We start from the raw sequence: 15,799 nt of genomic DNA, 5'->3' as shown, positions 1-15,799 counted from the left end.
GCTACTTCTTGTGGCATGGAGTAACAAAAAACATGAATGAGGTGTTGGGGTGAAGAAGGGCCCTTTGGCTCCTCTGTCCTGCCTCCTCTGTTGTCATAGGGTGCTGCTTTCCAATTGATCAGGTAGAGCGCAAAACAGTCTTAATTGAGGAAGGATTTGTCTTGGGGGGGTGCGTTTGTGGTGGGAGGGGGAAGACCATGAGCATCATGCCTCTTGCATCTTTACTTTCTGAAAAGAGAGGTGCCCGAACTCGTGCCTCTCTCTCTCTCTCGTGTGTGTGTGTGTGTCGGGTGCACGTGCGCTCTGCTCGCGGCTACTCCGCGCCAGGCGCTCTGCACATGCTCAGAGGCGCGGGGCTCCCTCTCGCCGCTACCCACGACCGACCGAGAGGGTGAGCCAGCTGGGCCAGCCAGCCAGCCATCCGGCCGGCCTGCCCGCTTCCTGCAGTGCCGCGGCATCGCCGGGTGCTCCTGTGCGCAAGGGGTTAAGCAAGCGTGCCGGCTGGTCGGCGTGCGCTCTCCCGCTCGCTCCGGCGGCGGCGGCGTTGGACTCAGCTCCTGCTGCCAATGAACAAGGCCGGCAGGCCGGCCTGCCAGCCAGCCCGCCAGCCCCCCGCTCTTCTTCTCCTCCTGCTCCGTCGTCGTCGCCGTCCTCTCCTTGCTTCCTTACTTGCTTCCTTCCCGCGGTGCCATGATGTGAGTATGGTGCAGCCCTCCCGCCGCCGCCGCCGTCGCCGCCGCTGCTGCTGCTGCCGCTACTGCCGCTATTGCGCCCCCCGCCCGCCTCCCCATCCCACCGCGCGCCCCTAGAATGTGGCTGGGCCCCACGGCGGCGGCAGCGGCGACTGGGGGCCTGGGATCAACGGCGGCGGCGGAGCCATGGCCCGCTACGACGGCGGCGGGAGCCAGCAGCAGCAGCCGGCCCTCTCGTCCAGCTGGCCGGCCCTGGGGCCCCGGCGCCGGAGCGTCTGGTACATCTACAGGTACGGTCGGAAGAGGAGGAGGAGGAGGAAGCGGAGCAGCCATCGGCAGGCACGGCCGTGGGGCCCTGACCCATGCGGCGGCGGCCTCCCAGCCCAGCGGAGCCGGCCCCCATTCATGCCTCGCGGGCCCCCTTCCCCGGCGCCCCATTCATCCCTTCGCCTCGCGCCCGCCCTCCGCAGCCCATTCACGCCCGCGCACCCGCCCGCCATTCATGCAGCCATTCAGTCAGTCATCCAGCGCCGTTGCCGGCTCCCAGCTCGCGCCCTCCGCGCACAACGCCTCCCCCGCTCCATGCATCCGGCCATTCAGCCTGCGCGCGCCCGCCCGGATTGATGGATGGATGGATGCGAGTGGGAGCCACGGGGGGACGATGCTGACGGTGTGTGATGGGTTGAAGGTGCTTGCCAGAGAGATTAGGTATGTGAGCGCGCGCGCGCGCGAGACAGCGAGGGAGAGTCCGGGGAGGGGGGGGGGGGGGAGAGAGAGATTAGCATGCCTCTTACGGAGAGAGGTGTGTGTGTCTGTTTTTGAGAGGATTGCGCGTGTGTGCACGCGCAATGTGCGTCAGTGAGGGCTTGTGTGTGCGTGTGCATGCATCTCTACATACGGGTCGGGGTGTGCTGTGTGTATGGTTAGGTATTCGTCTACATGATTTGTGTGCCTCTGTATGGATGCACAGAGAGCGTCTGGGAATGATTTGTGCAAGGTATGCATGGTAGTGCCTCTGTGTGCATGAAGATTCTTGAGGGTGGGAAACGACATGGGTGTAGACTCCCCATGTACACTGTGGATGCTCATGTGTCTGTGAAGTTTGAATGTGTGTGTGTGCGCGCGCACATCTGCATGGGCGCCATCCGCTGCATACAGCTTCACTATTGATTAATGCTGCCGTCATAACTGTATGGTGCCCTGAGATTGTGGTGGCTGAGGAGTTCTGGGAAGCAAAGTATTGTATGTGTGCATGTGCCTCTCTATGATGTATATGTGTTAATGTCTGGTCTATGCATATGCACAGAGCTGTGTGCTGGTAAGCAACACACATGCATTCTGGATTATGGTTTGTTCTATTCTTCATAGTAAAAGCCTGACCCTGTGGAGCATGATGTGCTATATCCTCTACACATACTAAACAACACTCCTTCCAAGCATGTGCATTGGTTATGTACATGTGTAGTGATTTATCTTTGTGAAAGTCTGTTGCATGCAGACAGTTTTACATACAGGTTTGTTCATGAGTATGGTATGTTTTTAATGTGATCCTCCCTCTCCCTATCCCCCCCCCCAGTTCACCTTTAACATCCATGTGGAAATTTGTGCAGTTGCATGTTGTGGTCTGTGGATCCAAATATATATATTTGGTGCATGAACATAAGCTTAACTTACTGTGTGCATACAGATTACTGTATACGGAGTCTGCATTGACTTGCGAACATTTGAGCATAACATGCATGCTTCAATGCATGCTGTCACATTTATCGTATCGGCATGTTAACCCTTGAATACATATACACCAGTCCATGCATATATTATATCTAACGGAATAAGCCATGCACTTTTTAATTGGAAGATTGAGCTTCCAAATCCCTTTACAGTTACACTGCAGTGTTGAAAACTGCAGCTGTGTGCAGCTAGGTTTAGTTGTATCTTGGATTGGGCCTGTGAGGATAAGGAACAAAAAGGAGATATTTCCAAGGCCTTTCTTTGCCATGGGTTTCTGCAGAGAACTCATATATGTATTAAATATATGTTAATGTTATGATATGATGATCTCATCAAAGGAAAACTGTTCTGTCACTTGCAGTTTGCTACCTTAGGTTGCTGGGTCCAGGTGTCCAAAATGCTGTGTGGGGGGAGAGGTTTTTGCTTCTGTAAAGCGATAAGTGCCCTCGCTTCAGAAGATGGGACTTGGAGCAAGAAGTGTGAGCAGCTTCCCTGCTCTTGTTCCTTTCCACTGGTTGGGTCCATGTGGATCGCTATAATCTCACGGGTTCTAACCTCAAGAGGGTTGGCCTTGAACTAAGATGCATGATCGTCCTTTCCCCCCATGCTTCTCTCCCAGGGATATTCTGTGCAGGATTACGTTTCCCTAATGTAGAGGATCTGTGTGAAGATAGAGATGGTGTGGTTTCTTTTTTTGCTTGTGCCAGGTACATGGAAGCCCAGAGAGTCAGTCTAGCACATGACGAAGGTGCATTGTTTTGGTTATTGGGTGGCATTAGAGATCCAGTAAATAAATATACTTTAGAAGTATTTTGGGTGCTGAGCATTGCTGTGTTTCGGATACAAGGTGTGAGGGTGTTATCACCATGCTTGTACATGCTGGGTCTCAGGAGTTCACTCGTGAGCATGGTGAGCTGTGCTCTATGTGAGATGGTGTCTGTTCACTTGGCGCAGCTTTCCCAAGTCTGCTCTGTATCCAGGAAATCTCCTTCTGTCGGCAGCGTTGCTGTCTGTGGGTGTGGCAGCAGCGCACATTTCTGTTCACTGCGTGTTGCTTGTATGTGTTCGTCTGCCAGTCAAAAATGTGCTTAAAAAGAGCACATCTCTTACACATATGCCTCTTAGCTGTGTCCAATATGGACTGTGCGCGTTTCTCTTTCTAATGCTTTGTGCACATTGAATAGCAGCTGTGGTGCGCTAAGGGTATGCGTTTGAAAGACTCAAGTAAATATGGGATAGGTTAGCGACCCACCAGATCAAGCTGCTCACCAGCTACGTGTATTGTGTGGCCTGCTAAATGCTTTGATGGCCTTCCTGTTTCTGCAGTCCTGGCAGGCAACAAAAAGAGGTTTATTAAGTCCTTGGTGGCACATGACCTGTAGGCTAAGTTTGGCTCAGTGGGACCTGTTGTAGAGACTGCTGTGGGTGCATGTTGTAAGGCCTGTAACTGGGATCTATGATGAGGGAAGTAACATATGGAAACTTGGAGGAATGGTGTCAGGGCAGCTGGAGTGGCAGTGCTTGTGGTTATTAACTAGAATTGTAGGATTGCCAAACAGGGAGCTCCTGTCTGCTGTCTGTTTCCCTGTCAGATTGCTGTCAGCAGTGAACTCTGGATTTTGGGGGGGGTGGGGGGTTGATAGTACCAGCACTGTGAAGTCTGCAGAGTACTTTTGTCACATCCAGTGAACTGGATTTATGGCTGTGTGCCATTCTAACCACACAGTGCTGTGTCTTATCAGCAGCAGGCACTGCATTTTTCAGTTTTGCAGTACTGTGAAGTGGTTATATTTGCAGTGCCTGAAGCCTGTGCATTACTTGTGGTTTTTGTATTTGCAGCTAGAATAAATGGCTGCCTGCACTGTGGCACTCTTTCTGCAGTACTGGATAGGGTGGCTGAACAGTGGGCTTTATATTTGCAGTACTGCTCCAGACTTGCAGTAGGCTCTGGATTTGAATGTGCCATGTGCACTGGGACTATGCAGCTTGTTCTGCATAACCTATGCCAGTCTGATGCAGTGCCAGTGAGCATACATGGTATATTCTGTGTTGCAAAAGTGTTGCCCTGTGCAGTAAGCTCTATTTTCTCTGTGCTGCTTGTGACAAAGGTTGTGCAGTGGACACTGTATTTGGAGTATATGTCTGTGCAGTGTTTTCTGTATTAGTCATGCTGCTTTCCTGTGTGCTAGATTTGCACTGCTACAGCACCATGCAGTGTATATTTGCAATGCAAAGACTGTGCTTTGCTTTTTATAAATTTGCTGGCAAAGCTGTAGATAGCGAGCACTGTGCAGTGCATTCCAAGGGGGTAATGTGTATGTTCTGTGCACAGACATCTGTATTTGCATTGAGCGTGTGCTGCTTGTATCAAATGTTGTGCAGTGTCTTCTAGGTTTCCAGAACCTAAGCCCTGTAGACCAGGGAGGCTTTGCACTTGCATTTGCAGTGCTAGAGCCTCCTACAGCAGGAACAAATTCAGTGCTATTTCCCTTTGCATTGTACCTATATGCCCTTTCAGAACCTTGACCATGTGCTGCCTCCTCTAGTGGATTCCATTGTTAGTGTGCAGTAGGTGCCATATTTGCAGTATCAGAACTTTGTCCGGCTACGGAAAGGGGAAGGAAGAGAGATCTGGAGCCAGCAAGTTCTGCAAACCAGGTGCACCGTGGATTTCCTGCATGGGTGATGCTGTGTTAGCAGTGCGGGGCAGTGTATTACGCTCTAGTTATTCTTTGTACATTGGAAGAGTGTCTGAGTCGGGAATTCCCATTGGAATGTGGCTGCCTCCTAACCTGTCCTGTTGTCTCTTTCCTTTGCAGTGACTACATCATTAAAGAGAAGACAGTGCTGCTGCAGAAGAAGGACAACGAAGGATTTGGCTTTGTGCTAAGAGGGGCCAAGGGTGAGAGGGGGAGTTAGCATCACTCTTGGACACTAGGGCCACCTCTAGCCATTGGCTGGCTGTCGAAGGAGCCCAGGTCTGCACTGGGCCCCCCCCCCCGCCCCCCACCTCCACTGCTTTCTCCTGCTTCAGAGCACATGAGCAAACTCAAAATCAGTTAATGAAGATTAGTGACTGCTTAACTGGCTGTGGCCATTCTTATAGTAGGCTGGGGAAATGGCGGGCATAGGGAGAGTGGATAGGAGGCTGATAGCCTGGGAAGATGGGAGTTGCAGTCCTGCAACATCCGAAGGACCAAAGTTCTCCTACTCGGCCTAAGAGAAACAGTGCCAGAAGGTGCGGAGATGGCTGGAAATCGATGCGAAAGGCTGGGTACAAGGTGCTACTACCCATAGTGGAAAATTTGGTTTTCCAGGAGAGAAAGCCGGGCTGGCTCTAGATCTTTGGTTTACATTAAGCTAGAGAGACAGGGTACAGGCTGTGCTCAAAAATGACAGGTGCTGGGGCTGACCTTCACCTTGCAGGAATGACCTTGACATAGAGACCTGCCCCCTAACCCCAGATGTGTGTGGCAGGGGCTGGTCATGGCCTTGAGGGAGAGAATGGTGCTTTGCACACACACAGAAGCAGTGTTTGAAATTAGTCAGGCGTTAGGCACAGGTGGCAGGTGGGTTAAACCACAGAGCCTAGGGGTTGCTGATTAGAAGGTCGGCGGTTCGAATCCCCACGACGGGGTGAGCTCCCGTTGCTCGGTCCCTGCTCCTGCCAACCTAGCAATTCGAAAGCACGCCGAAAGTGCAAGTAGATAAATAGGTACCGCTCCGGCGGGAGGGTAAATGGCGTTTCTGTGCGCTGCTCTGGTTTGCCAGAAGCGGCTTTGTCATGCTGGCCACATGACCCGGAAGCTGTACGCTGGCTCCCTTGGCCAGTAACATGAGATGAGCTCCGCAACCCCAGAGTCGGACACAACTGGACCTAATGGTCAGTGGTCCCTTTACCTTTAGGCACATTTTGCACCTGGCTTTCGAACACTTGTGACCAAGTGAAGATGCCTGGGGACCAGGATGGTGCCTGACATCACCATCTGGAGGTGCATGCCTGGGGATTATTGAATCTGGACTGTTTGCATACACTAATATGCATCCTGTAGAATTATATCTGTTATATTTTATCTGCACAATCAGAATGAATTTATGGAACCAAAATGCTTTTTCTGTGCAGCCTGAGCAGGAGCACTTGCCATTAAGGAAAAGAAGTCAGAACAGGCCAAAATATATGTGGACTATGCCCAGATCAGGTGGCTTTTCTTCTTTTAAGTTCCCAAAGCTAGTTCAAGGTTGTCATCTGAAACTAGCCAGGTGTTTAGCTGAAAATCAATCACAGCCAGTCCATCATTTGAAAAATAAGACTCTAGATCCATCTTGCTCCAAAATGGCAACTAGACATTCTGGTTTGGCGATTGTAACCTTGGTTTAAGGAGCCATTTGGCGGCTAGATTATATATCTGAGTTTCTAACACTGCTCAGAAGCGCCGACTCTGTTAAATGCTTCCCAAGCTACACCGCTCACTCCTGACAAGGGTCTTCAGATCTGGGATCTGAAACAAATGGTGGTTTGTTTTCACAGAGAGCAGGTGTCACAGAAATGCCAAGCAAAGCCACGATCCCCTGTCCTGCCTTCCTGCTGCCACCCCACTAGCTTGCCCACCCCAGCCTGGCAGGTGCTTATGTAGCTCCAGGGGCGTCACTTAACACACCTCTCTCTTTACAGCGCAGACCCCAATTGAGGAGTTCACACCCACCCCTGCTTTCCCTGCGCTGCAGTACCTGGAGTCAGTGGATGAAGGGGGTGTGGCCTGGCAGGCTGGTCTCCGCATGGGGGACTTCCTCATTGAGGTAATGGTTTGGCAGACTTGCCTCTGTGCTGCTCTCGGGACTTCTCACAAACTCTTGTGCTACACTCGTGTTGCACGGGGAGGGTGCATATGGGCGCACAAGTGCTTCCTTGGGTATCTGCGCTGGGCTCACACATTTAAAAGCAAGTCCGTGCCGTCGCGTGGCCTGTGTTGTTGTTTTTCCTAATTGCCAGTTTCCAAAGCTTCCTTATGTTTTCCAGGGTTTTCCCTCACTGAACATACAGGTTTGTAGCTTTGATGGCCCGTTCTATTTCTGTTTTAAAAATAAATAGGCGTTTTACGAAGAAACTAGGCTGAATGGCACATAATGCTGCAAATGTTTGGCTTTTGTTATGACTTTGCACGCATGTTATACAGGGGAAGCTCGAAAAATTAGAATATCGTGGAAAGGTTCATTTCTTTCAGTAATTCAACTTAAAAGGTGAAATAATATATGAGATAGACTCATGACATGCAAAGCGAGATATGTCAAGGCTTTATTTGTTATAATTGTGATGATTATGGCGTACAGCTGATGAGAACCCCAAATTAACAATTTCAACTTTGGGGTTTTCATCAGCTGTATGCCATCATCATCACAATTATAACAAGCAAAGGCTTGACATATCTTGCTTTGCATGTCTTGAGTCTATCTCATATATTAAACTCCAGTAGCTAATGAAAACAATTGCTTACATAAATGGACTTTTCCATGATATTCTAATTTTTCGAGTTGCACCTGTACATACCACCGCCACAATCCTCCGATTCAGTCGTAAGGAACACCAGAAGTGCTCTGCTGGGTCAGACCCAAGTTCCACTTTCCCACAGTGACCAGCAAGATCCTGCTGGGATGCCCACAAGTGGGGCATGAGGACAGCAGTATTTCCCTGTTCTTGCTCCCCAGTGACTGGAATTCAGTGGCATTTTTGCCCCCGGAGTTGGAAAATAACAGACCGTAGCTGCCGTGAGCCTCCCCAGTCTCCCTTTAAAGCCTTAAAGTAATGGCTAGCTCACTCCTACTTGTGTGTTTCATTCTGAATCGACTGCTAATCAGTTCTCTTGGGTGATCCCGAGTTCCTGTGTTATATGAGAGGGAGAAGGAATTCTCTCTCTTTTATCACTTGCATCCAGGTTTAACTTGGGAGTTAATTCAGTGGGATGCCGACAACGTAAACAACCTCTGAGTAGGTTAGGATTGCAGCCTTAATCCTACTTCTGAGTTGACTTGTTGGAATCACTGGGACTTAAGTTTGTCTACTCTACGCTGAGTGCAACTAAACCTGGACCCCACCCCATTTGTATGTTAAATTTGCATCCCGCCTTTCCGCCAAGTGGTGTTTGAGGTGACTAAAAACTATGCCGATACAGCATTTTGTTAGATTTTATTTTAACGGCAATGAAATGCAAAGTTAAGAGGAAAAGCATTGGAACACAAAGCAAGTGAAATACCAATGAAATCAATATAAAAAAGACCAGTAAGCTTCTACATATTTACAGCTCCGCTTATAGGAAGGCCTCTCTAAGTTAAAATGAACTTGCCTGCTGGCAGGAGGTCATCTGAGACACAGCTAGACAGGTCTTGCTTGGCCAGGCTTCCCAAGACCTGGGGGAGGCAACCAAGAGGGAGAGTCCTCTTGAGAGTTCTTGCTAAATGGTCCAGAAGTTGTCCCACTACCTCCATCCCATCCTGCACTGCTTTAATCATCACCTCTCCACTCCAGGTCAATGGACAGAACGTAGTGAAGGTTGGACACCGGCAGGTCGTCAACATGATTCGGCAGGGCGGAAACAACTTGATGGTGAAGGTTGTCATGGTGACGCGGAATCCGGAGATGGAAGAGGCCATGAAGAAGAAAGGTACCGCAGTGCATTCTGGGGTGGTGCTTTGGGTTTTCTTTTAAAAAAAGAAAAGAAGTGGGGGGGGGATATGTTGTCCAGAAGTTAAAGATGGGAAGGCTCTACTCTTGAAACCTTCTCTGAGTTGGAGAATGGGACCTACTGGGGCTTAGAAGCAGGAACAGTAAGTCCCAGAGATGGAAAGAAGATAAAAGTCCCTACCAGAGAGGAATGGCAGATTAAGATGATGGATTATGCCGAAATGGCTAAAGTGACCGGAAGAATCAGAAATCAGGAAGACCAAAATTTTAATAAGGAATGGGGAGAATTTATAATTGATCTTAAAAACCCTTGTAAACAGCTAAAAGCATTAGTAGGATTGGAATAACACTTGTAGTTTAATGGTGAATTTTGGACATAATGGAGAGGTAAAAATATTTGGATTATCATAAAAGATGCAGGAGGAAATGATTAACAATATGACCCACAAAGGGGAGGAGGGAAGTCCAGGAGATTCTTTGGAATCTTGTTTTTATGTTGTATGTTGGATATGTGATTGTAAAACTTTAATCTGAAAAACCAAATAAATAAATAAAAATTAAAAGAAGAAGAAGAAGCAGGAACAGTAAATCCTCTCGATGGGGAGTTTGGCTCTTCGGCTTCAAGGATTTGAGAAACAAGGTGATGGCAATCTCCAGAGGAGAAAGTTGAATCTCACGGGCTCGAGAGGCACGACCCGCTATTGCTCTGGATAGGGATTGAGTGATAAATCACGAATAGAGCACATGTTATGCATGCAGAACGTCCTGAATTCAGTCTCTGGCAAACCCAGGAAAAAGAAGTAGCAGGTGATGCGATGCCCATTACTAGTCAGAGGAGCCGATTCTGGATTCAGTGGACAAGTAGGCTGACCTAGCTACGTTTCCATGTTCTTGGAAGCGGAAGGTATTTTGAACTAGGATACCTGAGCTCACTCTGAGGAGGAGTCCTGCTTAGTGCAGCACAGCAACCATCCCAGCATTAAGTCCCATTGAACTCAGTGGGGCTCACTCCCAGGTAATGTGTCTAGAACCAAAGGAGGAAGTAACCTCAGCGGTGCACTCTGAAAAATATATGTGGCTCTTTGTGTTACAGGTCACATGACTCTCCTTCAGGGACAGCTGATTTAGGATGCTTCCAGACGGGAGCTTAGTTTGCAAAGGGTTGTTGAGATATCTCGAATGGGTCATTGGCAATAGGGGGTTTTTACTTATCAGATTTCCCCGAAAGGATAAATCTGGATTAAGTGGGCGGGGGGTGGGGTGGGGTGGGTGGGATACAGACTGGAATATTGATGCCAAAACATCATGTGGGCAATGTAAGGAGCGTCAATCTCACATTAAACTTACCCACATGGACACTGTTACAGAGATACCCTCAATCTCTTCAAGGGATAGCCAGAACGTTCTTGTATGTTAAGTCACTCAGTGGATTCTCCTATTGTTTCTGTACCAGTGCCTTCCCCTCTTCCTTTCCTTGCCATGGTGTGTTCTGGGTTCTCTTGAGAGCCGACGAATGGGCTCTCCTGCATTCGAGCAAAATTAGGGCTCTCCTGCATTCGAGCAAAATTAGGATGGCAAGATACAAAACTTACTTTGGATGAGAGGGTGGTCCAGCGGGTTCAGGGGAAGACTGGTGATGGGGATTGGATGACACGAGTCTGGTTCACAACCAACATCCCAGAGCTGCTTCTTGTTTTTAACTGTAGCTGCACCACAGCAGACAAGACGACTGCCACCTCCAGCGATCTCCTTGCGCTCCAAATCCATGACATCTGAGTTGGAAGAAATGGGTAAGGATGCTCACGGGTTATCATTTCCTGTTTCAAGAGTATGCGGGGAACTGCCATCCCAGATCCATTTCATGATGAACATGCGTACATGCCCTCCACTGGAGGGAGGGAACACTGCACTAGAAGCACAGTGTGACCAACAGACATGCCAGTGACCTGGCATTTAGATGGGTGCATGCAGGGCGACTGTGCAGCTGATACATGTGTCATCTTGTGGCCTGTTTGGTTTGGGCAATTACTTCTTCTTGCACTTATTTATTTGCTAAAAATATTGTTTGGGTCGCCCCGTAATAGTTGTAGTTCTGCCCTGAGGTGCCTCTGATGTGTGTCCTCCTTTGCCTTAGAGCAGAAGACCTGCAAATGATGAACTAGGCCGAGTCAGATATTCAAAATCTTCTCCATGCAGTGCACCTTGATTATCCCAAATGAACCCATTCGTGCACAATTTGTTACTATGGTAGAATTTGTTTTTTTTCCTAGCTGAAGAATTCATTGTCGCCCCCCCCCCCAGATTTGAGGGGCCCTTAGGCAAGAGGTCTTAGGTGCCTCAAATGTTGTATTGTTGCCTACAGTATGATTGATGATTTGAGGGTTCCACCTAGCCAAGACCCAGGCATAGACTTTTGAAGGCTTCCTCTTGACGTCTCACCCCAGTTTGTCCAAATCATTCAAATTCTGCTTAAAGCAGAAGTCGGCAGGAGACTTGCATGGAAGCAGCTATGCCAGATGGATAAAGGGCAATCCTCATTGTGACAGGAAGTTGTCGCCATCTGCGTTTCACGTTACGCATTACCGTCCCCGTGTGTGTGTGTCAATGGAGAGGGTTTCCAATGTCTGCACTTGGCCTCAGCCACTGGAATCGTACATGGAAAATGCCACAGCACAGAATCTGGTATAGGTTTTTCTCTTAAGTCCCAGTTTCATTCTGCTAGCTGGGGCATACTGTGGGGCAAGAACTGAGCCTGATTTTGCAACCGGAATAAATTTGAAAAAAACAAAACAAAACAAAACGTATTTGAGCTGCTCATCCCAAATCATTTTTTTATTTATTTTTAACTGACTGCAGGCTTTGGGGGAGTTTAGATTGGTTGCAAAATCTGGTGTATATAATGATTTTGGTGGATAAATGAGGGTTTCCCAGTTTTATGCATCATTGTGGAAGAGGTGAGGTGTCATTGCTTCTCCTCTCTCTCCATCTTCTTTCTTTTTGTCCACCCACTGCTGCCCCGGACTCTCAAAACCCATCATAGTTGAGAAAGGTGAGTTCCTGTCCCCACCCCACCCCAAATTGCTCCAATAATGGCAAGAAAGTGGGCTGGATTACAGAAACACACACAGTTCCCTTTTGCTCAGAAACGGAGACTCAGGGTATGAGGGCTCCCCGGTTCTTCGTACTGTTTTGAGTAATGTTGCTGCTTAAGGAAGGTCTCCCCTCCCTGATCTGTGACCTGATTATCAGTGACCTTCCTGTGTCAAAGAGCAAAGTAGCAGGGCTGATGCAAACATTCATATAATTTCAGGTGTGGAAAGGAGCAGCGATTAGATGAAGGGAAGCATATTTTTAGGCAGGGGGAAATTTTAGGAAGCTTTCAGTAATGCAAGGTGGCTTGAGGGCTTTTCATCAGTCCCCCTGTTTTCGAAAACCTGAAGGGGAGCTGCTGCAAGTGACTAGGAAGCCCCACTGCTGACACACTATTGAAAGTGGCACATCCCTGGAAGCAGCACTAAGTCATTGTACAATCTTAGAGTTGGAAGGGACCCCATGGGTCATCTAGTCCAACCCGCTGCAATGCAGGAATCTCAGCTAAAGCATCCATGACATGATATCCACGACAGATGAACGTCGTGTAGTGTCATTTCCAAGGACGTTTTTAAATTACAGCATAGCAGCTTGGGAGAAGCTCGCACATTTTTAAAGCGTGTTTTCAAAATAGGGGGAGATTTCAAAACCCCTTGGACAACTTTGTAACTGCAAATACTACATGCGCCCCACCTACCCACGTAATACACTAATTTCTCCCCTCCCCACCCGCAACGGGTGTCACCGAATTCTCCCCACCCACCCACTTTGCAGGAAAGAAACACCCAACAAGGGAGGAGGCTTGTGGGGAGCAGGGCTAGGCATTCAGGGTGAGGAGTCCTAAAAGCTTATAGGAATCATGGCAGCATTGCCAGAATGTAGATAAAGGTAGCCTAATACATTTCAAGTTATTTATTATTTTTTAGAGAATGATTAAGTAGAATACTGCTTGCAGGCTTTACCTTATATCTCCACTCATAACAGGGTTAGAGATGAGGTTGTCTGTGTATGTGTCTGTGTCTTTTATGTTGTAATCATAGCCTGAGATGCTTCGGTAGAAGCTAGCCCCCCCCCCCCATGACTACAGCTCTTGAGTTCGGGGGATTCTCTGCCTCGCCCCCACCCACCCTCATTTCATAGACTCCTAGAACTGTAGAGTTGGAAAGGACCATGAGGGTCATCTAGCCCAACCCCCACAATGCATAAAGCATTCGCCCAACGTGGGGCTCAAACCCACAACCCTGAGATTTAAGAGTCACCTACTCTACCAACTGAGCTGTTGTGGGCAGCGAAAGATGCCTCAATGCCCGTGAGATGCCTTAATGCCCAGTATCTTCTCTCCCTCATCCTGCCCATATCCTTCGGTTGTTACAAGGGGTTTCCAGGCCTCCCCCCCCCCAACTATACCTTTCTCCTCCCCCAAAAGTGGAGGTGCTAATTTCTTCCCCTCTTGCTATCTCCCTCCCACCATCCAGTCTCCCCCTGGAAGAAGAAAACAGGTGAGTGTCACGCATCCCTCACCCCGCCACGCACGCACCCAGCCGCCTCGCTTATCTCTCATTGCCTCCCACCCAGCCCTGCCCTGCACTCTCCCACCGACGCTCCCATCGGTTGCCGCTGCCGTCCCCCTCCGTCCACACAGCTCCACGACGCGGCCTTCCTAGACATGCCGTCCCCAGTCCACCCCACCCCCCGCACCTCCCACCCCCGTTATCCTCCCCTCCTGTCGTCTCTGCAGATTATGAGCCGGCGATGGGCACTGATAAGAAGCGGACTGTCTATCAGATGGCTCTGAGTGAGTACCAAGCAGGCCCTGGCGACTGCCAACAGTCTGCGGGATGGAATCTCGGGGCAAAGGCTGGGTACCTGCGCAGCAGCCCTCCTCCTGGGTGCCCTCGGTTGGAAGCGTTCCCAATGCTTCTTGCAAGGGGGGGGGGTTGCCAGTTATTTCCTGCATTTACATTAGCAGGTAACAGAATTTGGCTTTTCACGCTGCAGGTTTTGCAGCACCGCAATGTAAAATCTTCAGTTTTGTCTTTACTTTGGCGTACACGTGCAGAACAGTATTCGAGGACTAGGGTGCATAGCCGTGGCTAGGGTGTATGGAATAGGTGTCAGCCTGCAAAACAAACTCTTGCCAGTTCTTGAAATCCAACATCCTGGTGTTTGGGTAGCAGCCCCCTGCTGTTGGGGCTAGATCCAGAGCAGAAGCCAACAGAAAAAAAGAGATTTTAAGGTTTTCCTATCCCATAACAGCAGAGATGCAGAACTTTCGCCCTTCCAAATGTTGCTGCTGCACTACAACACCCATCATCCATGCTGGCTGTTGGGGCTATTTATTTATTTATACCCCACCAGTTTCCCCAGCCACTCTGGGCGGCTCCCAACAGAATATTAACAACACGATAAAACATCAAACATCAAACTTCCCTAAACAGGGCTGCCTTCAGATGTCTTCTAAAAATCAGATAGTTGTTTATTTCCTTGACATCTGACAGGAGGGCGTTCCACAGGGCGGGCACCACTACCGAGAAGGCCCTCTGCCTGATTCCCTGTAACCTCACTTCTCGCAGTGAGGTAACCGACAGAAGGCCCTCGGAGCTGGACCTCAGTGTCCGGGCTAAGCGATGGGGGTGGAGACGCTCCTTCAGGTATACTGGGCCGAGGCTGTTTAGGGCTTTAAAGGTCAGCACCAACTTTGAATTGTGCTCGGAAACGTACTGGGAGCCAATGTAGGTCTTTCAGGACCAGTGTTATATGGTCTCAGCGGCCACTCCCAGTCACCAGTCTAGCTGATGGAAGCTGATGTACAGCTCGCAATGAATGGGCTGTGAAGAGCACCAGTCTTGCCTTCTTTGCCAAATGGCTGGGAGGTACACACACAAAACCCCAAATACCAATCAGGTTGTTTGATGTGGTTTTACTTGTTGAAGGGGTGGGGGCAGTGTCTGGTAGCAGGGTGGGCTTGCAGCAGTGTTGACAGTGTCATCTTTAAGGTCCGTGGCTTGAGCCAAGGTTGCTGACTCCCAAGCATAAAAGTTCCCGGCTTTCCAAGAGGGCTGGTGGTGAGGAAGTGTAGTGTTGTGTGGGCATGGGCAGAAGGTTTTTTATTGGGAAATGCAAAGGTGGAGTTTGCATGCACAAGGTCCCAGTTAGAAAAACCCCAGCCTCTCTAGTTAGAAGCTTAACTCAGGCAGCAGGACTGGCCAGGCAAGATTTCGCTAGGTGTGAGAGACCTGGGAAAGCTGGCGCCAGTCAGGGAGACATTATTGGGGCTAGGAGAGTCTCCCCTAACCTTGATGTCCTTCAGATGATATTGGACCCTCAAGGCTCAATCCCCACAACCATCAGCTGCAGCCAATAAGGCCAGTGGTCAGGAATTATGAGAGTTGTAGTCGAAAGCAGAAACATCTCAGCATAAGGCATTCTCCAAAGTTCGTCTGTCACCGGTCTGGTCCTGCAATGCACTTTCTTAGGCAAGAATGCAGATTAGGATAGCTCAGCGTAGATTCGGTATCCTGGATTCCAGGATGCAATTTGTCCCTGTAAATTTTAAGCACATCGGTGGACCGTAGGGATCTTAATTTTAAAAATAAGAATAGACTACATG

General features: G+C 49.3%; 1 protein-coding gene across 1 annotated transcript in view; it reads left to right on the top strand.

Annotated features, from left to right (window-relative positions):
• SHANK1 (SH3 and multiple ankyrin repeat domains 1) overlaps positions 1-15,799 on the top strand; it is a 109,836-nt gene that overhangs the window by 79,303 nt on the left and 14,734 nt on the right. Inside the window, 7 exon segments of the mRNA XM_033169946.1 lie at positions 5,243-5,325; positions 7,096-7,220; positions 8,944-9,079; positions 10,806-10,889; positions 12,140-12,148; positions 13,665-13,688; positions 13,928-13,984. Of these exon segments, the coding sequence (XP_033025837.1) occupies positions 5,243-5,325; positions 7,096-7,220; positions 8,944-9,079; positions 10,806-10,889; positions 12,140-12,148; positions 13,665-13,688; positions 13,928-13,984 (518 nt within the window).

This window comes from Lacerta agilis, chromosome 14 (genome assembly GCF_009819535.1).
Source record: "Lacerta agilis isolate rLacAgi1 chromosome 14, rLacAgi1.pri, whole genome shotgun sequence".
Lineage (NCBI taxonomy): Eukaryota > Metazoa > Chordata > Lepidosauria > Squamata > Lacertidae > Lacerta > Lacerta agilis.
This window is presented reverse-complemented; position numbering and strand designations above follow the sequence as displayed.